Source organism: Chelmon rostratus, chromosome 7, assembly GCF_017976325.1.
Source record: "Chelmon rostratus isolate fCheRos1 chromosome 7, fCheRos1.pri, whole genome shotgun sequence".
NCBI lineage: Eukaryota > Metazoa > Chordata > Actinopteri > Chaetodontiformes > Chaetodontidae > Chelmon > Chelmon rostratus.
This window is the reverse complement of record NC_055664.1, coordinates 13808486-13836437: the sequence shown is the minus strand read 5'-3', so window position 1 is coordinate 13836437 and position 27952 is coordinate 13808486. Positions and strand designations below refer to the sequence as shown.

Here is a 27952-nt window from a genome sequence, read left to right as displayed (position 1 = left end):
GTCTTATGGCCTAAAATCCAACAGATTTACTCCAGTCTGTTGGTAAAACCTTCTCAGCCATATGGCGTTTGATTGCAGACAACTTGGCCTGACGCTTTCTTCTTTGTTTAACGAACACACTTGAACGAGTTTGTTTCAGTCTCACTGCTGCTCGTCTTTTTGTCAGTAATGTATTCCACAGTGTTTAGTCCTTGCGTCACTGTACAGAAGAAAGACCATGCATATATTATAGTCGTTATATAAGCAAATGCGCTGAATGTAGCCTGTGTGTGTGTGTTTTTTGTTTTTTTTTTTACATGGTGGCATGAATACAGGGACTAATGTGCTCTTTTTGTGATCCAAACTTCTTAGTTTTCTCCCTCTCATCCGTGCTTATAGTGTCAGGTGTTGACAGCTTATTATCACAAAGCTACGCTCTCCAGTAGCTCAAGGTAGCTTGAGACAGTGAAGCAGCTGTGATTTGACCTTTTACGATGGTACACGTGATACGTCTGCAAAATACAATGTTTGCTTATGTAATAATAAATACAGTAATATAACCCTCTTGTCGCGGGAACAGAAACTGCGTCTTCCAGCAGGAGGTGGTTCTTGTGGCTTCTTGGTGTCAGTCATTTAGAAGCACCCTCCCTGCCAGCTGTCAGTGTCAGTGAACGATGAGGTCATCTTCAGCGAGGTAGCGTTATCGTACACCCTCTCTCCGTCTCTTCACCTGAAAGACAGACAGAGTCGAATTGTCAAGGAGGCGGCGGGGTGAGGACATGGAGGCGTATAACAGCTGATAACTTCTCCTTGTTCCTCATTCGGGCTGAGTTTGAAGCATCAATTTCCTGCTTAAGGGTTTTTTTTAAGTTTAGGACATGATGAATCTAGGCGGGGCCACATGACTTCTGTAATAATGCTGAGTGTTGGCCGTGTGTGAGCAGACGAGAGGAAACAGAAGAAGGTCATTTCCTAAATCATTTTAGAGGCACTCCTCTGATAAACTGATCATGCCGTGTATAATCTCCTTTACCAGTGAAACAGACTTCATCATTCAGTGCTGGCCAATGATGATCATGCAAATGATCTCGAACGACTCTGCAGCGCTTCAGGAGAGACTCAATTAAAGCAGGAGGAGGGAAGTATGTGACTGTGAGTTACAGCTTGTACCTCCTGATGCCGGATGATGAAGAGGAGCAGAAGGATTTCCCTCCAAACAGGGAGTTTCGTTGCTCCTGGCACGATGTCTTGGTTTCCACGATGACGGGCTTCTGCTCGGGGATCTGAGCGACTTGAAATCTGTCGGTGGAGCAAAAGATGTGATCACTGCTACATTCAGATAACATGGCAGTGTCTGAAGAGTGTGTGAGGCTTAATTACTTAGTTTTTACTTAGTTATTACTTAATTCTGCTGTGTTTCATAAGTATTCATGCTAGTTTTTGGGGGTTATTCCAAATCAATCGAGTCATTCTAAAAAAATCTTAATCAGTCTCTGATAACTCTAGCTCTCACATAAATGTAGTGGAGTAAAAAGTACAGTATTTTCCTTAGAAATGTGGTACAAACTGTAAAAAGTAGCGATAGCGGTAAAGTAGAAGCATCTCAAAACTGAACTAAAGAACAGCACAACCTAAATGAAACTGTGACAAAGTGCCAGATGTCTGTCGTGTTATGAAACGTTGTGATCGCGTCTCACCTCCCCACAGACAGCACCGTCAGCTCTCCCTCCTTCCGCTCCTTCACTTCACCCGCTTCCACTTTTTCCGGAACAGTATTTGGCACAGCAGCTTGCGTGTGGTGGTTGTCGACAAACACTCCCCCCAGCAGGGGTCTCTTCTGCTGGTCGGCAGATGTGTCCAGGGAGGGCAGGATGAGGTTCTGGGGGGGCTTCAGGGGATCCTTCAGGGAGTCCAGGGGAGGTATGAGGACAGGGGGCCATTTCCTCTGGGCGCAGCGGGTGCAGCGGTAGCCGTGTTTGGGGGCCAGGCCGGAGAGGCCAGAGATGGTGTGGAGGTGGGACTGATGGGGGCACAGCCTGGGGAGGGAGCGGAACGGGGACAGGGGAGACAGCATCGGGAACCTGGGAGGAAGAGGAGGAGAGGATGAGGAGGGAGCGAACAACTAAGCATTTAAGAGTTTTATGTTCAATTTAGACACAACAAATGGTGAACCTACAAATTCAAATACTGAAAAATGTGATGGTGTGAGGCTTTGTGTATCAAATTAATCTCCTCATCATTTCTGAACATGCACATATGCACAAAAAAACACGCTGAGGGGCTCTATGACATTTTTGTGTGGCTGCAACCATCTCTTGTGCTCCACGTTTCTTCCTAAGAGATAGTTTGAAAGTTTGACTATGTTGCTAAGTAACAAAGCATAATGCCAGGACGACTTAAACTTTGCCTTTACATCTGCCTTTGTGTGCCTCAGAGTGAATGTGCAAATGGAAAAGAAATTGAAATTTAAACACTCTGCACATGTTTGCACAGGGCTATTTCGTTTTTGTCTTTCCATTGTTCCGTTGTGCATTGAGCGACAGAGCAAAAAGAGATGAATGCAGCCGTGTGTCGCTGTGGCTAACCTGCAGTAACCCCAGAAACTCCCACAACACATGTGGGACCTGAAAGCTTTCCAGATTTTGGTGTGCATATCGCACGCTTGTGTGTGTGTGTGTGTGTGCAGAATGTTCTCGAATCTAAAGCTCGCATGTTGCAGCAGCCCATAGAGCAGCAGCAGCACGCTGCCTGAGGCCCCTGACGCCTCTCGCTATTGTAGACGTGGCAAACGTGCCAGAGCGCATTGGATCCAAATACCATCATGTAGCGGTGTGAGATAAGATGAACTGCAGTGATTCTGAGGGAGAAACTGGGTTGGTAAATTAACACAGCACAGGGAGCTGAAGAAAAGCCCAAACACAGCCTGTGGTATAAAGCAACATGTTGCTGGACTTGTTAGATTAACCTCTGACTACTTGAGCAATTACAACGGCCACAGTTCCAACCGCAACTCCACCAAATCGTGTGACTTGGAGCTATGTGACAGCCAGTGAGCTTAGTGACAGGCAGGGCGTTTAAGCCTCATGACCCAAGAGACAGCGGTCACAAGTGTGTCAGACATTCACCTCAAACATGTGGGGGTGAGTCACTGCCAAGTATCAGCCCACTCCAGAGCTCCACGGAGGAAATGTAGCCTACATTGTCTGAAGTGTGTTACTTTAGACAATCTTTTGAATTTTACTTATTTTTGACCTTTTGCAAAAAAAAATGCCAAAGTTCAAGTATGCATCTTCACTTTAATAGAGAACACATTTTTAAGCCACCTATGCTACACATTTGTCGGATTTATGAGAATGAAGTCAACCAAGAAGTGAAGCTGAATTTTAATGTAGGCCAAAACACAACGACTGATTGCTGTTTCAAGTTGTGTTTTTTTTTAAAATGCACAATTGTACATGCACACAAGTACATTACATGACTGTTACTGTATCCTTAAACCTTTCCAGGGTTTTCTCATGCAGAAACACATGGAGGATGTATAATTTAAAGGTCAAATAAAGCTTTTGCATGAGATTCTGATGAAGGTCTGACCAGCTCTGATGAGAGACATTACAAAGAAAACATTATTTAGTGGGGAGATATTTACAGGAACTTCCAGGACACCATAGGGTTTTACCCAAGAATTTGCTATTCCACTGCTTTCTAAGTACGTTTTATTTTTGATAAGGAAATGAAACCTGCTTGCAATAAAAAATGGCCTGTTATGATGTTTTTCATAAAGAAGTGGCTCTACTGGGAGCTTGAGCTAAGTCATAAATATTTCTGATTAGTTTACTTTTAAACTATGTTCAGTTTTAAAGGTTGTTCTGAATCAAAGTTGATGACCCTCATCATAATGTCTAAATTCTCTGTCTCTCTCTCTGCCTGAACAAAAGTATATGATGATGATGATGGTGCTAACGTGTGTATGTGTGTGTGCATGCGTGCACAGTCTCATACTTGATTGACGAGCCTTTGCTCATGGCCATCTGTTTGCTCTCGTACTCCAGCAGCAGTTCCTCGAGCGCAGCAGCATTTTCTGAAACATTCAAATGAGGCTCAGTCAGATTTTTGTGGGTTTTTTTCAGTCAACACTGTAAATCAGAGTGATCAAACTCGTCCTGCCTGCAGGAATGTGGTTTTAGACCTTATTAGAAGCTTGTAAACAACATTAATCTGTAATGATTGATGGGAAAAGTTCCACATTACTTGACCCCATTATAGGATTCACAACGTTTCTTATGGGCCATGTAGGAAAAGTACAGGAATATCCAGAATATGCGAACGCCTTTTGTGATATAGAAACACAAATTGGAGACATTTATCACTGCTGCGGAGAGCCTGAATGTGCTGTTGGCAATGTTGAAACTCTCACATGCTGATTATTATTATCTCCAGTCCAAGAACTTTAGCTACATCCTCCATCTCTTTTCACATTTTGCTGTGTTTGCAGTGAAAAAGTCAAAGTCACGAGGGTTCAGTTTCCCTCTATATTACCATTCCGTAAATTAACCATCTAGGGTGGAGTTAACCAGTGGACAATCTGCGTTTTCAGCAGTGAGACATGTCTCTGACGTACTGCTATGACACCGTGCTCCCCTCTAAAACCATAAGAGATGAAATGGCTCTGACCACTAGCTCCTACGTGACGTCACTGGCTGCCCAGCACCTACCTTTCTTCTCAGTAATGAGGCGAACCAGAACACTGATGGTGTCTTCATTCAGGTCGTCAGATATGTAGGGACAACTGTTACCTATAGCAACAGAGAAAATAACTTATCAACACACTATATAGTACTGTATATTGAATTTCAGGTTCTAGATTGTTTATCTAGTGTGCTGACATTTTCCTCCATGCAATTACACACATACATATAACACAACCATGAATGTCATAAAACAAAGTCATATTAACAAGAAGTTGCATATGTATTAATATGTATTGAAAAGAGTTTGCAGCTTCTTGTAGTTCACAATATTCTGCAAATTTGGTATCAATCACATTAGATAGCTAACATACACTGTGATGTAAACCTATATTTAGGTCACATGATGACAACTGAGATGACTATCTGTTGATGAAGACCATGAGATGCAGTTAGAATCCCTGAAAAAAGCTAGTAAGCAGACCTTTCTTGAAGATTAAAACCAAATATGAGTGGTATAAACATGTTATGTACTATCAAGGAAGGAAAAATGACTACACTAAATATGAAATATGACTCAAATTGGAATACATCCCAAACTGAATGTGAGCTTCACCCATATATTTGGATAGAAACTTTACCATATATTTCAAAGTACAGTATCTGTCCTATTAGGGCTATTTGTTATATATAAAGCTGAAATCCACTCTGTCAACAGCTGGATTTGCTTTCGAGCTCCATTACAACAACTTCCCTCTGAGCTGTACATAGAGACAGAGCGAGCACAGCTCACACTGTGCATGTCACTGCTTGGATTTTGTGCCCCACTGCACGATGGGACTGATAAGGATGGATGCGGATGACTGAGCAGCAAAGAATAGATATGCCTCCATGGCAACCTCCCCAACCATCCCATAATAGCACAGCACAGTGAGGCAGCTGAGAAGAGAGCGATGAGGGCACGGGGGGTCCAGAATAGCTCACTCAGCGATCACACTCCATTCAGCACACAGGGCTCTGTGTGTGTGTGTGTGTGTGTGTGTGTGTGTGTGTGTGTGGTGTACCAGACCCCTAACACCAGGTGACTGTGTGTATTTGTGTGTGACAGAGCAAAATGTGGCTGTATAGATGCATTGGTGTCTATGTGTCTTTCTTTCTTTCTTGCATAAGCAGTGTCAGGCTGTTGTTAGGCCATAACAATAGCTCTGTCTCCACAGCGGCTGTTGCTATGCGAGGATAACGGCATCCATTTCACAGCGTGGCACACTCATTCTGTCTCATTATTCCTTCAACAAAGTCTGACCCATGTGTTCAATGATCCTGTGTCAGCCACATTAAGGCACCAGTCAGTCACAGTTTGTTCTGTTCCAGTTTTGAGCAGCAGAATTTAAAAATCCAGTTGATGTTGACCTTTAAATGCAGCAGTTCTGTGGAGCCGCCGTGTCTGAAACTGCAGCAGCTACAGTAGCTTTCCGCTCCGCCCTTGTGGCCGAGCAGGCTGAGCTTCACGCTGCAGAAACACAAAGCTGCAGATTTGACTCCAGCTCACGATCATTTCTTGTGTTATCTGCACCCTCATTTGCCCTTTTGGTTTTGCCTCTTTCAGCTTTGCTGTCACTGCCCTGTCGGGTGAGTCAAGCTTTTCTCTGTCTGCAGCCCTGCATGGTCAGAGTCACCTCTGCAGAGTCTGATTTTAGCCCTGCCGAGCTGCAATTCATCCCCGTGGGTGTTCCCCCTGAATGGAGATGATGAGAAAAGTGCTGGGGTAAGAAGTTTACCTCTAACCTCAGCCGAGTCAGCGGGGAGACAGGCAGATAGACAGACAGCACACTGCAACAAGGATGGTTACATAAGAGGAAGGGGAATGAGGCAGAGAGATAAAGTTTTCCCCTGCATCATCCAAAGCCTCCTACTGCCCTCTGATCATTCTTTTATTCTTCATCTTTTTTTTTTACAGTCTTTCACTTCCTTACATTAACCTGTGGGTGTCTGTGAAGTGAAAGGCAGCAGGAGGAGAGAAAGATGGGAGCTGAGAGTGAAGGAGGCCATGAGGTGTCCTACAATGACTCCAGTTGCTGTTGCTTGATTTGTAAATTTGTAATTTATCTTTACATGAATGTTGAAATTGTGGCCTTCAGGTTATTAAAAGTTATGAAAAGTCAGTTGGAAATTCATAGATGCGCTAGTGTCATCTGCATAATGTTAATGCTGGTTTTCGTTGATGTGAGTTACTGATGCCATCACTTGAAATCAGAAAAATGACACCCAAATCAAATTAAAACAGAATCCACATCACTGACAAGTTCATCACTGTCAGACTCGCACTGAGGCAGCTTTTCATGTTGATTTTAGGGGTTTCATTACAGGGAACACATTTCAACCATGGAAGACCTAAACAAGCTCTAGAAACTGACAAAGCAGATTAAAAAAAATGGAACAGAAGAAGAGGGCAGAGAATAACACACAGAGGAAGGAGAGGAGACAGAGGAGGAGAAGGAAGGAGCTGATGTAAACCATGAGGTGAGGACCCGATTGAATTATTGATCTGGCTGAGAAAGGAGAGATGGATGCATAGTGTCATGTTCAGATGAGAAGGAGGGGAGGCAAGAAATTCGATGAATGGAGAGTATAAGGAGAGATAAAGAGAGCTGGGGGGGATGGGGGAGTTCATGGAGTTTCCCTTTCGTTGCAGGGACGTCTTGACTTTCATAACAAAGTGCTCAGAGAGGAAGAGTCCACGGCAACGCTGAAAACAAAAGGCAGAGACGGACCACTGTCGGTCCTCGCCAAAGCCTGAAATTACATCTTCATTTGTTCCAAATATATAAGCAGAGATGTGGTGTTTGGGGAGATTCTGCAATGTATTTTATTCTTAGGCTGGACAGAACAATGATACTTATCATGGAGTCTGTTGAGTCTTTTACCAGCTCTGCAGAGCCTGGATCACCCTGGCCTTCATTAAATCCACTACAAGGCTACATGTGCTCTTGTCATTTTTCCATAAAGTGTGAAGTTTATATTGTTAAATTGTGTGCAGTGGACTTTGTAATTTGTAATTTTATCATGTAGTCCAGCTCCAGGTAGGTCTGAATAATTCTTTGCAAAGAGAATTTGATTTCACAAGCAGTAGTTTTTTAAGTAACTCCTCGTGACTGAAATAAAGGATAATTTGATGTTTGCTGTGAAAAAAGTTGCAGCTTTTTAATCCCAATGACAAATACGGTGTGCTATCCAAAGCAGCAGGTGTTGTGCGAACGTAAACACTTTCATGACGTGGGACGTGCTGACAGAAAGTTGGATCTGTTGAGGTGGCAGATGTGATGCCTGACGCTGCGTATGGCTGCGTGGCTGTCACACAGCTTTCTTTCCTCTGAGCCTCGCACCATCAGGTGAGCGAAGGAAAAGCCAGCTTAGCCTTTAAATCTGTTCATGCCTTCACACGACATGACAATAACTGCCAGTCATGGTTGCTGTCTGTCTGCTGCAGCGGTGTGAAGCCGATACGCACAGACCCCCTGGATGTACTGTGCATCCATGGAGTGTACAAGCCGCTAAAAACAGGATGCATTTATCTGTAGAGTGCACCAGAAACATCTAAGCGCTCAGGCAGAGCAAAGGCTAGCTGTTTCCCCCTGTTTCCAGTATTTGTGCTAAGCTAAGCTAGCCGCCTGTGACTGCAGCTGCATATGTAATAAACCGATACGAGAGTGGTATCAGTCGTTTCATCTAACTCTCGGCAAGAAAGCACATAAGTACATTTCTCAACAGTTCCCAAATGAACTATTGCTTTAAGCTTTGTCCCCGCCGTGTATGAGGCAAGTGAACACAATGGCAAGTCTGTAATGTTTGCAGAATCGAATGAACTCTCTCTGACTCACATTTTCAGTTTGCACAACCGTTAAGTTAATCCAAACGGCTCACAGCAGACATAGTTTATCATGATGGCAAGCATTTTTATATGGAAACATACCAGAAGGTCCACACGTCACTGTGGGTCCTGTCCCACGGTTTAAAAATGCTAATGCTACAGTAGATAGCATATCCCATGTGACGTGAGAGTACCTGCTATGCAAACCCGAGAACAGGTACAGGACATCAAGTACAATAGATGTATAAAGGAAGTAAGGGTGTCCTAACTGCATCACAATGAAGGCCTGTACAGAACATAGAGATGGTGTTTGCTTCACCATTAGAATCAAAACAGGTGGGACTACCACAGGTGAGTTGTCACCTGCGGTAGTCACAAGAACCGACTCAAAACGGACGTGCCACAAAGGACGGGAATAAAGAGCACTCATGTTACTCTGAGAATGAACCACAGAGGACGGGTGTGGTAACTCAACACGTTTTATTGCCTCTGTATTTGACTTTGTTTCTCTATCTTTCTCCCTCTCTTTAGTCACTGATACCGATCACTTTTTAGAATAATACTCCCCCATCCCCCTGTATCACCCTCTTCCTCTGCCCTCCCACGCCTCCCTTTATGCTTCTCTCTATGTTTACCCAAGTCAGTTTCTCTCTGACGTCAGTAGGGCGAGTGAGTTGATGGGAATGCTTTTTTCTCCCTTTTCAGATTGGAAAATTACAAAAATAACAGCGCATGCTTAGGAAAACACAGCATGCGTGACATGGAACGACCCCTGCGAGGTCAAAGTTCAAAGAGATAAAAAAAAAAAAGCCTCCCATGTAAGCTTGCGTGCAGTCACATCACAGAGATACATGAACTGTGGCTGCACACAAAGACACTGCCCTTAGGGCTCGGCTTGGCTTGGCTTTGCCCTAACAACACTTGACCACATGGTGTGCATGCGTGTGTGCTAATTTGGCATTTTTATGGGCGAACATGACAACAACCTTAACATAAAGGCTGGTCTCAGTAATCACCCTCTCCCTGCCACTTTGAGTCTCTTGCCTTGTTTTCTAACTTTTTCTCATCTCCTTTCATTCCCTTAAGTCATCCATTGATTTTACAATTTCTCTCGTTTCATCTCTCTCACCTTCTTTCTGCGGTGTGGGAGTTTCTTCATCGCCTCCCTCCTTGTCAGCAGAGCAGCGGTATCCCTTCTTCTTCAGGATGTTGCAGATGAGGATGCCCAACAGGCCCATCACGCAGAAGATGGGCACCAAAGCAAAGACGGCGTACTCCGCCGTCTTCTCCTCAGCGCTGCGTACCACTGTGCCGTTGACCGGCCCTCCTGCACCGCTGGATGGACCTTTCCCCACTGTACGCACTGTTCTGATGTGCAAAGATGCTGAGAGAAATGGAAGAAGAAGAAAAAGAGAGAGCAGGGTGTAAGAGCAAAACCGTGGTCTTATCCCCATGAACAAATGTTGATGGTGATTGGAATGATGGACGGGCAGCATGCAGACACGCGCTGCAGGGTCAAACTTACTTTTCACACAGGGACTTTGGGTGGAAACTTCCCCCGTGGCAGTGGAGTGAAACCTGCAAATGTAAAAAGAAAGAGGAGAAAAGAGCATAATTAGAGAGATGGACAGAGAGAGAAAAAAAGTGGGAGACTATTTTACAATGAAAGAATGAATCAGTGGTTTTAGCCTGTGGCATATTTTGCTTGATGTTTGATGGCGCCTGCCCATTGTGGTGAATGACATAGTGCCTGTGTGTGTGTGTGTGCACGTGCGTGCACGTGCGGGTGTACGGGTGTTTCCTTGTTTTCTTGACACAGAAAATGACAGGGATTAATTTAGAACAAATAAAAGTTTACAAGGTACATGTTTGAGCAAAGCCCTTTGAATGTCAAACCCACAGTTTCATTCAGCTGTGGGTGGATTAACAAGCAGACAGGTAGGCCGATGACAGACAAGGACTAACACACAACGTGAAGGACGGGCCGGAAGTCCTCACCCAGGCAGACAGGCTCCACAGACAGCATCAGAGGTCGCGGTGCCAGGGGTTGCAACCGTACGGCCGAGGATCTTGCAGGAGGCATGCGGACGGCAAAGTTCAGAGTCGAACGCGTCTGAAAAGCTTCCAGTCTGGCACAATCGGCATTGCACTTCCTCTGCCGGACTTTGGATCTGCCCACAAGCCTGGCGAGAAAGAAAACATTTCTAAACTCAGACAAGAGGCTAAAAAGAGGCTGCAACAACACAAAATGAATTATCCCTCTGACACACACACGGTACTGCAGATCACTTTTAATTTTAAGTCCTCACAAGTCTGTGCTGGAGCCGGAATTAAAATAATGGTATCTTCTTTATGCTTTCACATAAATGGCTTCATAGACTGTTCAACAAAGGTAAATACAAACACCTCAGTAATGAATGGTAGTGCTGTTGTGTCAGTAATAACATGTGATCAACAACAACTTCATAAATACAACCTGTAACAAAAGAGAAACATGAGACACCTTGAAAAAAATGCCCCTCTGGTTATAAAGCAACATACACGTTTGCCATCAATAAACACTGGTTTAAGGAAGCAAATAGCTTAATTTATGTTGACTGTGGTGACCCTAAACGTAAATTATAAGGCTACAGTTGCATTCAATGTGAGAGTCAAAAATACATGATAAAATCTTTATTGTACATGTGATTAGGTGGTGGGAATAAACTTTTTTGTGTGCAGTGAATCACTACAAAGATGGATGTATAGCAAAATAAAATCCCTGCCAGGTATGCAACAGTTGGCTGTAGTCATTTGGGCCTCTGTCCTATATTTCTTTAAGCTCTGCATTATGGAATAGGGAGAAATGCACCCTACTGGAAGTGCATTTAAAACAGGTAGGGAGGGGAGGGTAATTACAGGAACATGAGGTGAAGGTGTCTTAGGGGCCAAAAAATGTATTAGAAAGAACAAAAAAGAACTTTAGCAGCAGATAAAGTAATCACAGAGATGTAATGTACCAATGAATGTCCCTGAAAGCCGGTTAAGTTGTGACTAATAATTTTATTTCAGTTTATCATCTCACCTTGGAAGGCTCCTGGCCTGCAGGGCATCGCAGACACACACACCCTTCCCCCCACCGACACTGCACTGCTGCAGTCCCACCACAGCCGAGCACCTGGAAGATGCACACAAACACACACACACACATACAAAAACACACACATAAGCTCATGAGTCAGAGGAGATTTGCAGTAAAATTGAGAGCACTTAAACGCTTAAATTGTGTTGTACATGGCACCCGGTCTGAACTCAAACATGCATATTTACCGTGAGAAGGACGAGAGCTGAGCAGCAAAGGTGGTTCTTCATCTTCTTCAATGTATTCTTCTATGTACATATGATCTGGAGGAGAGAGGAGGCAGAAACAGGTCAGAGAAAGGGTCAGTCACACTTCAAAACATGATCAGATTCATAGATGTATAAGTGTGTGTGTGTGTATGTTTCATAGTGCATAATAAAAATAAACGTTGCCACCTCAGTCAACACAACCGTGCCCTTTCTGCAAACACAATTTATTGACCTTTGAAGCACCAAGAAACCTTTCTCCTCGGATATGGATGACATATCACAACATGACATATCAGAACATGACTGATGACATTACAAGCCAAGCCCTTTCATTCTGTCACACACACAGTGCGTGAGCGTGCACCCTCACACAAAGCCGCACACCGGCGTTCACATGCCGAAAAACACCTGAGTCACTATTGTGACTTATCCAGAGCGCAGTGACCCGCGCGACGGGGAGGTAAGGAGCGGTTGTGGATGCCGTAAATAACATTTAGCATGAATCAGTCTCTTTTTATGGACAGAAGTGAATGAACCGGAGCTTTCCTGTGGCTATTTCTGTGCCGTAGATACTCACACACACACATTTAAAGCACTTATTCACGCTGCAACATACTCATTTGCCAACACATGCTGACTTTCTCAATGCGTGACATGAGCCAACCCCAGGATGAAGAGTTTCCTGACATTTTTTTGTGGATTAACATAATGAAAACTTTGAGATTCACGAGAAAAAGGATATTTTATCCTATCAAATGATGTTAAATTTTATGATATTTGAAAGGAAGCTCAACCATTCAGGACAATCTTTGAGTCTACTCTGACAGCTCGCGTTTAGATCTGTTTGCCACAAGCCACCATATTGTGTTGCAGCAAAACAATGCTGTCATCTCTGAAGTTAGCTATTTGCAGTCGGAAAATATTTGACAACAGCTTGTTTAAAATAGCATAACTCCCCACAGTGCACACACACGCATCCATATTCATAGGCACACGGAACAAGTGGTTGGCAAGGCATTTATCACTGCCCTTTACTGATGCTTCTATATAACGTCAAGGACTTCGGGTCCATTTATAGCATCCTGACGCTCACACTGGCACACTTTCAGATTGGAGCTTCCCCTGCTTATTGCAAGATACTGAAATCAACTTGTATAAGCGTGATGACAAGGATATGTTGTCACAGGAAAGAGTCAGCAGGGTTTCCACCCAACAAGCACAAGATTAAAAAAATGTGTGACACTGAATAAGGCAAATTCCTCCACTAGCTGCTCTGACTTTAAACCTAGAAAGCCCTTGTTTATTATCGAGACCTCAACATTTGCTTGACTCGCTCCATTGAACATGTGACAACAGGTTTGGAGTGTGATACATCCACTGCACCAAAGATTAAATAGAGAAAAAAAATGCATTTTCAAGACTGACTATCCAGAATCCTATAAAAGAAATCTTATAACAATAAGCTAAGTGCTGCTGAAATGTGGTGACTTAGAAATAATTTGCTCCCACTGTTTGCCCTGCAACACCCTGTTAATCAAGCAACTAGCATAATAAAAGTTTGTTGCACAAAATTTGCTGTGCTCTGCGCTCGAGGCTGTGGCCATAATTACAGGACTGCGAAATCACACGGGACCAGCACTATCAGGGGGAAACCTCTATCTGTCAGCCCACAGCAGGTTTTTATAGCGGAGATTTTACTTTCAGAATTACAGACGCGACAGATTCACACAACCTCAGAATTATTACTTGCACTTACTGCACCACGTCCTGCATGTGTGCAATAAGTGCTTCAGTCCTCGTGAACATGATCATATCAGACAGTTTAATCTTAAGAACCTTTTCTTTCTTTTTTTTTTAGCTGGCAGACTGGCTGGCCTCAAACTGGCTTGTAAAACGACCACTGACCAAAGCGAAAACATGAGAGGCATTTGGAACATGTCAAACGAAAGGGAAGGGAGAAGAAGGACCGGAATAAGGATGACAAGGAGGAGAAGTTGCGGGAATGCAATGCAGTATTCAGTCCAAGTCGTCCAAAAGTAGAAAGCAGAGGCGCCGAAAGATGGAGGAAGGCGTTATGGTAAAAGGTAGAGAAAGAACGAGAGTATGACACGAATGTGGCAGAGAGCGACAGAGCAGCATACTTACCCCAGACTTGCAGCTGACTGACACAGTTGCCGTGGCAACTCAGTGAGGATGCTGTGTACGCTGCGACAAATGCTGAGTCAGCACCAAACTCAAATATACTAAGTTTCTTACAGGCGTCTAAACCAGCACGAACAGCTGATAAAAGGAGGATTTTGTCGCTACCGGGGCAAGTTTTTAAAAAATGACTCCTGGACTTCACAACTCGAAGATTAAGATTGAAAATATGAAATTCGTTAAAGGTCTGCCTGTTAGACGGAGTTAAGGCTAAAATCACAAAGTGACTTTAAGTTTGCGCTAAAAGTCAGAGAAGTGACACAAAACTCAAGTCTGTGTGGCTGAATGGAGAATTCAGCGTACCTGCCTGTGTCTTATACTGTCACACTGACCACAGACACACCCCTGACGTCCTTAGCACATGCCCCTTCTATCACAGCTGAAACAGGGTGCATGTGTGTGTATGTGCATGAGTGCGTGGGTGTGTGTGTGTGTGGGTTACATATGTGCGTGAGGGGTGAGGCCGCTTTCATGCACCATCTTCACCTTTGACCACGCAGCAAAACACAATGTTTTAAACATAAGTTAGCAAGCTAAGCAACACTTCTTCTCGACTCAAACCCATTCATTCTCCTTCTCTGTGTGGTTAGCATGCGCACACACACGCACACACACACACACACAATTTTTCATAGCCTTCCAGTCCAGTGAAAACCATGTACCTCCAAATTAAATGACTCTGAATGTTTCTGATAAACTGAAGGATCACGTGTCCCTTTATGGGTTGAGAAGATTCTGCTGCTTCTTAAACTAAATAAACAATTATAAATAACAGCTGAACAGCTGTTTTTCCGAGCTCATAAAAAGCTGAATGTTCAGAGGTTCGTGGTTCTCACAGGACAGCAACTACAAACATATGATGATCTTATAGAACATGATGCATTGCTGTAAACTACCCAATAGTATCTAAAGTAGGTAAAATGAGCTTAACCTTAAACAGCTACAGCATTAAAATGCAACACACACATTAATGCTGCAGAAATATTAATCCAAGAACATCAGATATGATAGTAAAACACTGACAGGAAGCCTTTTACTGCACAATGACTACTTTTACTTTTGATAGTTGAAGTTAATTTTGCTTAAAATATTTGCACACTTGAGTAAGGTTCTGATCACAGGACTTTATCTTGTAATGCAGTATTTTCACAGTGCAGCACTGAGTTTATTTAAGTAAAGGATCTGAATTCTTCTTCTATCACTGCCCTAGCATACATGTGTGTGGTGACAAGTGCAAACAAGGTCTTTTACACATGATCTGAACATTAAGGTCATGCGACACACACACACACACACACACACACACACACACACACACACGCACATGTGCACATAAATTTGGAATGCTGTAGCATCAAACCAACACCAAGCTGTGCCTTATACAAACAAGAAAATAAAAAATGTAACGAGTTTATGATTTTGGTCCGGCAAGGCCCTCATGCCAATGACAGGCTGCTGAAGCATAATTTCAGGGAGGAAGAAAAAGATAAAGCGAGGACAGAAAAACCACTAGTTTGAAAAAACAACACAGGGCTGAAGGGCAGGGGCCGATAGAGCTGTAGAGGAAGAGAAGAGAGAGGGAGGCATGGAGGGGGCGGTGGAAAGAGGAGAAAGTGGCAGGGAGTGCGATTGCTAAAACTTCAGCCTGATAGCATGATATATATAGAAGCATTTGTTAAAATGCCATACAGACCAGAGCAAGATGCTAATTACAAGTCACACATGTGCACATACATATACACTTACACACACATGCAAACATGCACCCTCACACACACACAGGCACACGCAGCTGAAAAAAAAGGAGAAAAACGATCAATAAAACGACAATGATAGAGAGAGCGAAACAAAAATGGGACCTACAATTAAGTACCTCTTTTTTTGGAAAGTGTCAAGTAACAAATTGGACCGGGTTTGAGGGGTTGAGGAATGTCTGGTTTTCCACAGGGAACCTCACTTGACCTCCAGACGTGCAGTCACTGAAACGACCGAACTTAAACTCCAGCGGAGCGAGGTGAAACTGATTTATCGTGTGTTGCAGGCATATGATCTGAAATCATCGTTATACAGCAGCACAATGGTTTTCAGTGGTGGGGTTAGGGATCTAACAGGCAGCAGGCCAATGTGAGTTAAAACCAGGACCCTGATGGAGAGAGGGACGGGAAGCGTCTTGATGGAAAGTTCAGGGGATGTAAATTGGTAGGAAAACCAATTCAATTTAGACATTTTACCATTATGTCCCATTAAATCGACCCATACTGGTCAACGAAAAGATACCTGGTCGAAGAAAAGCACTTCCTGTCACAGACAGGAAGTGTGTGCTACACATGCAGTGAAAATGTGCTTCAATTACAAAAATGCTTGTGAAAGCATGTCCAAAAAGGATGTTCCACACGTGCCAGCTCCCTGACCACGGCACTCAGAAGTCAGCCATTCACAGCCAGGCAATCCAAGCCAGCACTGTCTGCATGTGATGCATTTGCATTCGAATCCAGTTTGTCTGAGGTTTTTGCCCACAAACCCACTACAAAAGTGACCGCCACACGTGGAACTTCCACTGGACCTACAGGCACATGGCCGCCCACCCAAGCGTGGCCTCGTCCGCCTTCAAACACCCATCCTTCTCCTCCTTCAGTGTGGCCATGACAAAATGCTGCTCAGACCTACAACAGAGCAGACTTCTCCAACATCTTTTAAAAGAATAGTTGCACATTTTGGGAAATACAGGTTTTCATGAGATGAGAAGACTGATGCCACTCTCGTGTCTGTTTAAATGTTCCAGTTAGCCTGGAAGCCAAGACTGGAAACAGCGGGAAACAGCTAGATTCAGCCCAACCGTGACAAAATCCACCTACTAACACCTCTCAATAAGTAGTCCCAAAAATAATCTCCCATAAAATCACCCAAGAAGTCAGCTTTTAAATGAGATTAAAGGTGGGGTTATTTAATCAGCTTTACATGTGCTGGCAGGCAGATTTTATTATTGTTGAACAGAGCCAATCTAGCTGTGTCTCACAGTTTCCAGTCTTTTGCTAAGCTAGGCTAACAGGCTGCAACTTTATATTTAACAGACAGACCTGAGAGTGGCATCAATCTTTTCATGTAACACTCAGCAAAGAAATGTATATTTACAAATGTCAAACTATTGCTTTCAGAAATCTTTTTTTCATGTTATCATTGCTACTTCTTGAAATGTTTGCTTCAAAATTAGTGTTAAGGTTGACTTTTTCCAACAAACTCTTTGATGCTGACCCGCATTAGCCTTTTTCTAACCACAGAATCACAAAACTAAACCCAAATCAGTTGTGTGAGGCCAAATTTTCCTTCCAGCCATCCCTCTGAACACTAACCTTTAGCTAGTTCGTGGTGGTGTTTAAAGTTACAGCACAGATGCACCAAACACTGACAGAAACGATCCATCTGGGACTTCACTTCCTTTCCCTGTCAGGATAATTGGAGTTCTTTGTCTGCTCGCTGAAGCTTTTGTGTCTCACGTCCTCGAACGCTCACATTTTTCTTCCACATGCTCTTTCTACCCTTGCTAGACTTGCGTCTTCAGCTATTGAGCTGTCAATCCTGTAATTGCATTTTGTTGTTTGCCTGTTTCCTTTTTCATAACCCAGCCATGTGCTTTGGTTTGGAGGCTGCAGTCAGATGGACGTGTGGGCAGAAGGCGTAGAGAGGGATGGAAAGACAAGAAAGAAAGAAAGAGAGACAAACAAATGAACAGAAACAGAGAGAGAGAGAGAGAGAGAGAGGGAGGAAGAGTAGGATACAACAGGAAATTAGCATCTCTCAGAATATCCCAGCGTACACAGCAAAGACGCCAAAACACACCAACACCCTCCTTCATCATTTTATGCGAATGGACGAAAGCAAGAAAACAGGATAAAAATTTAAAAACACCTCAAAGCAAAGGGAGCGGAGCGTGATGACTTTTCCCAAACTGTAAAACAGTAATTACCCGAAACCCTCGCTGCTGTTGTTTGACACATTCAAATAACAAGTCGCGACAACATCGGATGACCAGTCACATTTTCTGTTTTGTTCAGGCGACCTAAAGATAGCAATAATAAAGAAGCGATGGCGAAGTCATCACAAAAACATGGACATTATTCTATTCTGTGGTGGTTTTTGGGGCGAGGACCGAAGTCGCAGTTAATGTGTTTGAGAGCTTTTTCTGGCTCCTTGATGTCATGCAGCAGCTGAGCTGAGAAATCCTGCTGGATGAAGCTGTGAAGGAAGGAAGGAACCACAAAAGAGGAAACACAAGAATGAGTGGAACTCCTCGCTGTTCAGTGTGAGGTGGCCGAGCGGCGGGAGAGATCAAGGGTAAAGCGGGTTCATGTTATTGGCTTCCAAACAATGAGCCGTGTTTGTTGAGCCACAATGTATTTCAGCGTCAAGTCCACAGGCTCAAAAATACTGCAAGTCATGCTTACAGATCTGCCATATGTTACTCTGAAGACTTGCAGCTATTCTTCTGTAAACATCTGGTCATAACGCAGCGAGCGGAGACAAATCTGCTTAGTCAACAGCCTTATCGATCGGCTGTGACTTGAAACAGGATTCTCGCATTAACTCCTGTAATTGAGACGTCTGGATTGGTTTCTGTCCAAGCACAACAGGGTTTCATGACAGCGTAGCTAAGATGTGGGGTAGACTATATTCCAGGTCTGCAGCGGTCTTCCTTTTGTACCACAGTGGGCAGGGGATATGAAGCAACAAAGGCCTCAGACTTAAACCAGAATCACTACTGTTACATTCAAGGATTGCAGGAATTTATAGTCACGTGTATTAAATTGCCACCTGTGCATTTTCATGCAATGAGAAACCTCCTTGAAATAACATTTAATGGTCATGACAATAAATTCCACGCATGTTAAGACCCCTCAGCCACCAGGAAGACACAACTAAACAGATGAAGTCTTAAAAGCAGCAGTTCTCAGCTGTTGGCTTCTCCCTGCAGTGAGCAGTGGATGTAATGTGTGGTAGTGGCAAACACAAAACAGCTCGACCGAATGTACTGTATCTATAACAAAATAGGAAATATGCTTTCACTTATGTTTAAGAAGACAGCCTGGTTAGAAAGAGCTTCTCCACTTTATTCTTATTTCCATGCTCTTGTTATTATTAGCCCTTATAGCATGCCATGCTGTAAAATAACACTGCTTTGGTGCTCTAAATTGGCCTGAATTAGTTCTAATTGCAGTTACAAGCTTTTTAGTGTCATTTGGCTTTGTAACAATCACCATTTCTTGCTGCAGTCCCACACTTTTCAAGCACAATATCAAATTTCAAAGACCTTCCTGAACCACAAGAGTTCAGCAAGCCAACTCAGATTAATGATGCGAACAGAGAATACGTACATATTTCTTGTGGTACACTGAACGCAACACAGCAGAGAGTGGGGGGGTGACGATAATAAACTTCCTCCCAGGAAGACCTGAAATGTGAGGCTGTCTGTGGATTCTGGGGCATATAAAAAGCTGTTTTAGCAGCAGGTGTAGTTACATATTTAACAGTGGAACAGCAGTGCAGGCATTATGCAGAGCATGGATGACTTCAGTATGCTAAAGGGTATGCTGCAAAGTGAGTACTTGGACTAACTCATCAAAGCACGGGATCTTAAGCTTTCCCAAACCTCGATCAAGTAGTTTCACTTATATATCTTTAACCAAAGTATCATTACAGTAGTCGACCATGTGGTTCAATGAGATAAGTTGAGGAGATAAAATAATAAACCATGTTCAGAACCACCCCATTTTATTCCCTATTTTTTCCTCTACAGGTTGAGAAATCCTCCTTTCACTTGGCTCATAAAACCCTTTAAACATTCACTGGGTTATCTCAGAGATGCACTGCCAGCAAGCCTGAAACAGGAGTGTTTGTCCTAATTCCTGAAGAGTTCTGACCTCACACCAAAGACATGTTGGAGATACAAGATCTTCACATGGTCGAGATTTATCGCTGCTTTAGCCTTCATCCAGGTTAAAACAGAGTAATGCTCATGTTGATGCATACTGGTGTAGCTTAGCGCTATACAAGCGGCCGATGAAACACTTGGGCCTTTCAAAGGCGCTTCAAAAGACGTGGATTTCCCTCTCCGTCATGAGGCAGAGAGACCTGACAAAAGAAGTCAACCACCAAGTTCCCATGCCGATAATGGCTACCTATTAAGCCCACTAGGTCATGTAGCCTGTCCAGCCTTGGGGAACACCTTGTGGTGGAGCACATGAGAATTACCTTACGGCCCCTAAAGTGGAATACAATGGAAAAGAACTGAGCCGGCAAAAAAAAGGTTTAAGGTAATTACACTCCATTATCCATCAGACATTTCGTGGACCGAGAGATAATGTGCATGTGTATGGCAACGACGTGATCGGGACAACCATACCCTCTGTTTGACTTAATGGAGGTGCCCATTATCGGCAAATGAAAGGCTGATTTACGCCAACGCTTTCTACGTTGGCGCTTAGACAATGTCTCATTATGGGGAGCGTGTCTGATGGCTGTCGACTCTCCACGCACGTCTGCAGATGCGTCTTCCTCCTCTCCGATGCCCGCCGTCATGTTTTCCAGGGGAACTGTACACCAGCAGAGACTTAACGGGCCTCTCCTGTGTCTCTGCTGCATGCACGCTGTCTATCAGACATCACCAGGTTGGAACGAGAGAGGTCGGACTGACCGGAGAGAGTGGAGAGAGAGAGCGAGAGGAAGAGGAGACAGACGCAGTGAGGTGTTCAGCTTGTTCACAGCTCTGCGAGACCGCCAGAGTAATACCACTGCAGCAGCCAGAGATCCCACAATACAGCAGGGTGACGGTACACCGGCCTAATTTCCTCCAGCCAATGTGGACACATACGCATACAGAGGAAACTCTGGTGATACAAACAGTTTTGTTCATTAAAAACAGATGCCATATCTTGTGGCGAGTCATAAATTCACAAATCCACAATAAATGTCCATTAAAATTCACATTCTCCACTAAAATTGCTCTCTAACCACTACATCCATCCTTCCACCCTCCTCTAACGTCCAATTACATAAGCAGGGGACATAAATTTGTTTGAATTTCACTCACCATCGATCTCTTTAAAGGTCATTTAGTTATACTTTGCAAAGATTTTTTAGGCTAACTTGAAACTTTTAAGGTGTTTAAGACCATTTTGTTTTTCATTAATTTAGATTTTAATGTCATTGCAAACAAGCCAGAATTGCACAACTTCTAAAAAAAAAGTGTTTTTCATGAGGAGACAAGGATTATTTAAGCCAACCACAAACCAATTCTGGCTACAAAACAACCCTAAAAGAATCCAAGGTTTGCTTGACTTTTTTTTTATAGAGTTTTCAGGCGACAAAAGCAGAACATGGCACAATGAGCGTGAAAGAGTGTGTGAGAGTACATGTTTTTCCTCTGGAATAGTCCCTGACACCACCAGCATCATTAACAGTGGAAGTAAATCAGCTCCTCATGTCCCAACACCTTAAAGCTAGCCCATTGACACATCCCGGCTCTCTACAAAAGCCAACACACATACAATACAACGATTCCAATTTTCACACACACACAAACATGCGTATTCTGCGTAAAAACAAAGCTTCCAGCATGATATCTCTATTTGTCAAACAAATACACAGGATTCAGTTAATTACTGTTTTAGTCAGTGGAAAAATCTACAGCAGTGTTTCACAAGCTGAGCTCAGGTAGAGCAAACATGGGTTTTGTTGCCCATCTGTTCAGATCTTTGGTATTCATACAACTGCTCTCCATTTTTTTTATGCAACATGAGCATGAACAAGAGCTGCTTGATTAAATTACAGAAGTCCTGTTCTTCTCATTGTCTCCTTCTCCTCAGGGAGAGCTGAAGTGATAAGAAGCAAGTGTGAAACAAGAGGGACATTAACCCTGAAGAACTGGGTCTTAAAGGAACAGTTGGACATTCAGGGAAATAAGCTTATTCGCTCTCTTGCCGGACATTGGACGAGCACAAAGACTCCAAGGAGGACACGGGTCGTCCAGCTCTGCACAAAGATAACAAAATCCTCGCTAATCATTAAGTTACATCTCGTTAATTTAATCCATAAAAAGCTAACCATAAATGCCACCATGAGAGTGTGAGGCAACGAGGAGTGACTCCAGGAGGCCCTGCACTCTGCAGAGAAACTGCAAGTTGCTTTTACTGTTGTGTTTTTGCAAATATTCAACAAATGAGACATGACATGTTAACTATTGAGCTTCAGAGGTGCTGCGAGGCACATTTTGAGGCTTTCCGACAGAGTTAGTCTTCGTGCTAAGCTAAGCTAACCATCTCCTGGCTCTCCTGGGTCAGCGAGTCCAAAGAGAGGCATTCCCTCTTTGAGTGACCGCTGTGAATCAGACTGTTCCCTCTGGGAATGTTAAACATGCTAAACAGCTCCATATGTGTACTGTGTACTGTAATCATCTGCACATATGTGAGAGCAGTTGAGGGCGGAAAAAAGAACAGACTGAAATAATATCAGCAGATAAGGAAGAAACTGTCATTTTGCAGTTTGCCCCCAACATGCGAACCCAACCACAGACACGCACACTCACATCCACATGTATTTATGGATCTAAATATGTTGTGTTTTGAGTTCTGTTCAATAACTCTATAAAAGTGCTGCTGCAGTCGAGAGGTTCAATTTCCTGCTTTGTTGGCTACATCGTCATTACTCAGCGGTTGTTTTGAAACGGGGCATGTCTGTAGCACTCCTCACATGAGGGATCGCGTGGACCCTCTCCAAAACATGACACACACACACACACACACACACACACACACTTGTGCCTCGTCACAAAGAGATCGACCCGGACACGCTGGTGTGTGATTTGTTCTGGCAACTAAAAGCCGCCGATTGGTTACTGGCGCGTTCAGCTAGCAGATTGTGGTTGCCTTACAGATTCGGCTTTCCTCCCCCAGAGCCGGCCTTTGGGGAAGCGAGCGTCTGCAGGCTCTTTTTCCTCTTTCCTTCAAGCTTATTTTTAAGACTGTATCATTAAACAGGAGGGAGAGAAAGGGCAGATGGAAGAGACGGCGGGGGGAAAGGTCGTGAACCCGGGCCGAGCAGGGCCAGATCGCTGCCGTCTGCTTTTGTCCTTCCTGACTGAAACAAATCTCATGAAATGTGACTGAGCAGCCATTCAAGGTACAAACCACAGTACAAACACAGTATGTCAGTCTAATGCGGGAGCAGTGATGGAAGAATTTTCTGAGGTGAAAGTTGCAAAACCACTAAGAAAATATGATATTAAAAGTACTACTACTTTTAGTACTACTTAGATTTGTACTAATAGTATCATAATTAAAGTAATAATATACAAAGCTATATTTTCTAGCCTTTACCTCAGTACTGTAGGTATGGGTTGCATCTTATTTTAACTGTTTCATATGCTGTTCAGTAGTTTAATCAATAAAACAAGGCATATTCTATTAACTGATCATATTTTCTATGTAAAATCTTAATCTGCCAAGTAGCCAATGGCCATAGCTGTTAATTAAACTGAGCAGAGTACAAAAAGTACAATATTTTCCTCTGAAATGTAGCGAAATTGATTAATCGATAGACAGAAAATTAATTGGCGGCTATTTAGAGAATGGATTTATTGTCTCTGTTGTTCTTTTTAAGCAAATATGTCAAACATTCTCTGGTTCTGGTGCTTTCCAAATGATCAGGATTTGTTGTTTTTATGTCACATATGACAAAAAAATGGGTACCTTAAGGTTTTGTACTGTTGGTCAGACAAAGCAAGCAAACTGAGGGCATTGCTGGGGGAATTTTTTCACAATTTCTTAACATTTAATAGACTAAATCAACAAATAATTAAGGGATTAATTGATAATGAAGTTGTAGCCTCATACTCATGTAAAGTACAAGTACCTCAAAACTGTACTTGAGTATAGAACTTGAGTAAATGCACATAATTACTCTTCAACCATCGTGTCTGATGCATGCTGCCATATTACCCTTATATTACAATCCATTGTTTTTGAAGTGTAGTTTGGTCTCAGGCAAGGAATAATCTATCACAAACTGTATGTGCGTAGCTCTTATTGTCAAGGCCGTTTTTTTCCGGTCAAACAATTCACAGGAAAATAAAAGCTGGGGGTAAACTATGACCCAGCCTTTGTGAACTCAAACTACAAAAAAGCTGAACCATCCAGGAGGTGACTCTTTTCCACTTCCTTTGAAAAGAACAAACTGTGACGGAAACCCTCTGCGGCATGACTTGCACTTTGCTCAGTTTACTGTAAAATCATGGGAGTGCAGCAGATAAGCAGATAAATATGGAAAATATGGAGATTCTCCCCCTCAGACAGAGACGGCATGGTGTAAATGTCGGATGCTGCTGTCCTTCACATCCTCTTCTCCCTTTCTAAAAAACAAGCTGGGGTGTGTACGCACAAGTGTCTGTGAGTGTCAGTGGGCGAGCGTGTTTGCACGCTCGTGCCAACGTATTTCCAGGTTTCTGTGTCCAGGTCCCCCTGTAATTATCCAATCCTCCACCAATCTGTGTGTGTGGAGCGCTGAGCCAGCTTGGACCGGGATCTGCGGCCGGTGCAGTGGGAATTTCTTTGGCACGTAGCTTCCTGGCTGACATTGGGGGAAGCAGGCAGGCCGGCACGGGGACGGAAGACCGTCTGGAGGCATTCCCAACCACTCTGGTTGAACGGATGGACAGACAGATGATGGGATTGGTGGCCTAAAACTGTGTCTTTGACTTCCACACACACACAGGCTCAAATAGAGTAGCATCTGTTAAGTTACACTGATAATCCCTCCTTGTAAGTCTGTTATCGGCTCAAAGCTGCAACGTACACACCTCTATCTCTCTTTTACTGTCTGTGTCTTGATTTTCCACCTCTCTGTCTCTTCTTCTCTTACCTTTCTCATCCTGTCATCTCTGCTTCCTCCCAAAATGATGAAGACATTCAGAGCACAGTACATGTTTGGTGGCGTGGAGCGTAAAATGAGGTAAATTTGGCTCAGGATAAATCCACACACACCACCTCCTAATTAAGACATTTCTCTGTGTGTGGTATAATTACAGATGTCAGCCCCTATTACAGCTAACTGTAACAGCAGCTGAGCTCACAATATGATGGGCAAAATGTGACTTTCAGCCAAAAACACAAAGATCCACCGCACACTAGACCTTACACAGCTCTGTGAAATGATAACTCATCGTTCTTTCGATAAAATAAATTAAATATCCATGGTTTGTTCCATTACTATTATATGCTTCTATCAGAGGAGGAAAAGATGTGTTAAATAACAGGATCTAGCAGATCAAAAACTTCACCCTGTCCCTCATCTGCCACACAGAAAAAGCTCCAAAGTGTGCAACAGTCAAAAAATAATCAACTGAGTTCTTCTAAAACTTTATTGTGCTCTCACAAATTAGCGGAAGCATACAAACTGACCTATGTAGTTATTTTCGAGTAAGACCAATATACTTTTGTGACTATGATGATACCCCAGCGCTGTTTTACTGTCGCTGGAAGCAAATAAACTGTAATCTTCTAAAAAACACAGTTTCCGGCTGAAACCTGGTCCAACAGATGGCGGCCATGCTCAAGCAGAAGGGCTCACTTGCAGTTTTTTTTTTTTTCAAGTGAGTGTGTGAACGTTGGAAAGACCGAGATATAATGTGATAAGACGTGTAAAACCGAAAGATGTCCTGCAGTAGGCAGATTTTTGACATCTCTCCAAGGTCACCGATGACTCTCTGCATATCCAGACACTCATACAGGCTCTTTGCTCCACCAGAAGGGGAGGCAGGAAAAAAAAGGTGCCATCAAACATTTAAAATGCTTTGGGAGCCATGCATCGACTTCTCTCCTCCCCTGTTCCGTGACAAGATGGTGCTGTAGAACAAACTTTGCAAATCCTGTAAAACCCTTCCTTCAAATGCCTGAATCGTAACAATATTAGGCACGAGCCAGTGGAGCTGTACATGGCCCTCTCCTGGTGGAAGTGTGTGTGTGTGCGTGTGTGTGTGAGAGAGAGAAAGCCTCTTACTGATACAAGCATGCAGGAATTTGGTCTCTGACAATAGAAGCCCTCAGCCAAAAATGACAGTCTCATCTTGGCTCTGGTGTAAGTGTGTGTTTGAAGGGGCCTGGCCTCGCTGCACGGTGCGGTGGGCTCCTTAAGCAGCTGAAACCACGGCAGCAAGCAGCAAACTTCAAAACGGACATTTCACATTTCTTCCCTCTGTTCAGGAAACATGCTTTGGCGGTATATGATTTTTATCTAATTGAAGTGGCTTGAACTGATCAGCTGTGTCTCACCCATATCATAAAATATTACACAGATGTGGAAGTAAAGCAGCTCCAGGACTTCGATGTTTCACTTCATTAAAAAGAGAGGAGGAGGATCATACTACCAGTGAGGTCATCACGCACCCGTGACTGTGCGTAAAGCATGGCTCACTCTGTCATTGCACAGCACGGCACACTGTGGATCTCATTGTTTTAATAAACCTATGAAATTAGCTTAATTACACGGATTTGTTTGCTTCTAGCGGCATAACCACAATAACCCGTTAAATTACCAAAACCAGAGGCTTGCAAACGATCCATATGTGCTATTGTCAACTTTTAATTACTGTATGAACATCACAGCAAAACCACAAGTCTCTACTTGGGACAAATAAATAAGCAGTCGCAAAGCTTGCACAGACAGCTTCCTCCAGCTGTTCATTTAAAAGCTTTGTCGCCTCGAGCCACAACTAAACGCCAACAGCAGGGACGTTTTCCTCCGTTCAGAAGTGTATAGGTGTCTATATGACGCCTCACAGGGCAGACAGAGTCACATTACCGCCGTGCGTAAAAGTGGTTTTGACGGTCGGACAGGCTTTGCGGGAGAAAAGCCCCACACGACTCGGCACAGACTGACGACACTAAACTACCGGCTTCAGCAGACATTCACTCTGTGAGTACAAGGTAAAAAAAAAAAATACAAACAAGTTGTCGGACTTACCGGTTTGGTGAATAAATAGAGATGAAATCAGTGTTCAGAGACGAGCATCATCAGCTGGAGTGGACTGAGTTAGTAGGTGTAGTTAAAAGAAAAACCGCTTGAGAAGGGATGAAAACCACAAAGCCGGTAAACGAGGCTCCCCCTCTCTCTGGCTCCTCTCTCTGTGTGTGGAAAAAAAAAAGACATAAACACTGAGCTGGCTCAGTGAGCTCACAGTGCGTCACCGCTGCAAGCTGAAACTCCCGGCAGTGTGCGTGTGTCCGTGTGCGTGCGTGCGTGCGTAAACCCCCTCTGTCGGTCGGTGTCTTCCCCCAGCAGGGGCTGCAGCTCTCAACCTGGCGGCTGAAGTGTGGTCCTCATATGCAGAGTAAATATACTGATCCATTGTATGTGGAGTGTTCAAATGAAATAAATAACCTAAAAAAGATCAATAAACGGAAGAACTTGAATAAATAATAATTGTAATACAAACAACGTATTTAAATATGACCTGAAATTACATATATATATATATAGTCTTTTGTATAAAATGTACATATGCAGTCTCCTTATTTTGTATTTTTTATTTTCTATTGCCTTTGCTATTTGCTATTTTTATTGATGCTAAATGTCCCCAGCTGGGGATTAATAAAGTTGTTCTTATCCTATCTTATAAAATGTCATATAATTTGTAAATCTCATCTTAGTTTTTCAGTCTGTTTCTTTCAGTGCTGGTCCTTTATTTTTGACCTCATTCCAACAGGTTTTATTTCAAAGAACCAGGTTTGTCGCCGGCCGTTTCTTTGGTCGGAAAGAGTTAGAAGCAGATGTTTAACAACACTTACCTCTGTTTTGAAGGTATTTCCAAAATCCCAGCAGACTGAACTAACCATCTGGGTAAAAT

At 43.3% G+C, this 27952-nt stretch overlaps 1 protein-coding gene across 2 annotated transcripts; it reads right to left on the bottom strand.

Annotated features, from left to right (window-relative positions):
* Nucleotides 1-180: 180 nt before the first annotated feature.
* On the bottom strand, nt 181-27205 carry relt (RELT TNF receptor). 2 transcript variants are annotated; one of them, XM_041941104.1, is made up of 11 exons: nt 27070-27205; nt 11842-11916; nt 11597-11689; nt 10531-10715; nt 10058-10110; nt 9662-9916; nt 4692-4772; nt 3979-4057; nt 1677-2060; nt 1150-1278; nt 181-709 (listed from the first exon to the last, which is right to left on the bottom strand). In XM_041941104.1, the coding sequence occupies exons 2-11, from the start codon at nt 11881-11883 to the stop codon at nt 706-708; spliced, it is 1305 nt and encodes a 434-aa protein (XP_041797038.1). In that variant the 5' UTR covers nt 11884-11916; nt 27070-27205; the 3' UTR covers nt 181-705. The 2 variants fall into 2 exon arrangements, with proteins under 2 accessions (XP_041797038.1, XP_041797039.1); XM_041941105.1 differs by lacking the exon at nt 27070-27205 and adding an exon at nt 14008-14050.
* Between the last annotated feature and the right edge of the window lie 747 nt (nt 27206-27952).

Coding starts and splice junctions, on each gene's coding strand:
- relt (XM_041941104.1), bottom strand. CDS start 11,883: ATGAAGAACCACCTTTGCTGCTCAGCTCTCGTCCTTCTCACG. Junction 10,716..11,596: donor CAGGCCAGGAGCCTTCCAAG/GTGAGATGATAA, acceptor CTTTCTCGCCAG/GCTTGTGGGCAGATCCAAAG. Junction 4,058..4,691: donor CCTCATTACTGAGAAGAAAG/GTAGGTGCTGGG, acceptor TGAATGTTTCAG/AAAATGCTGCTGCGCTCGAG.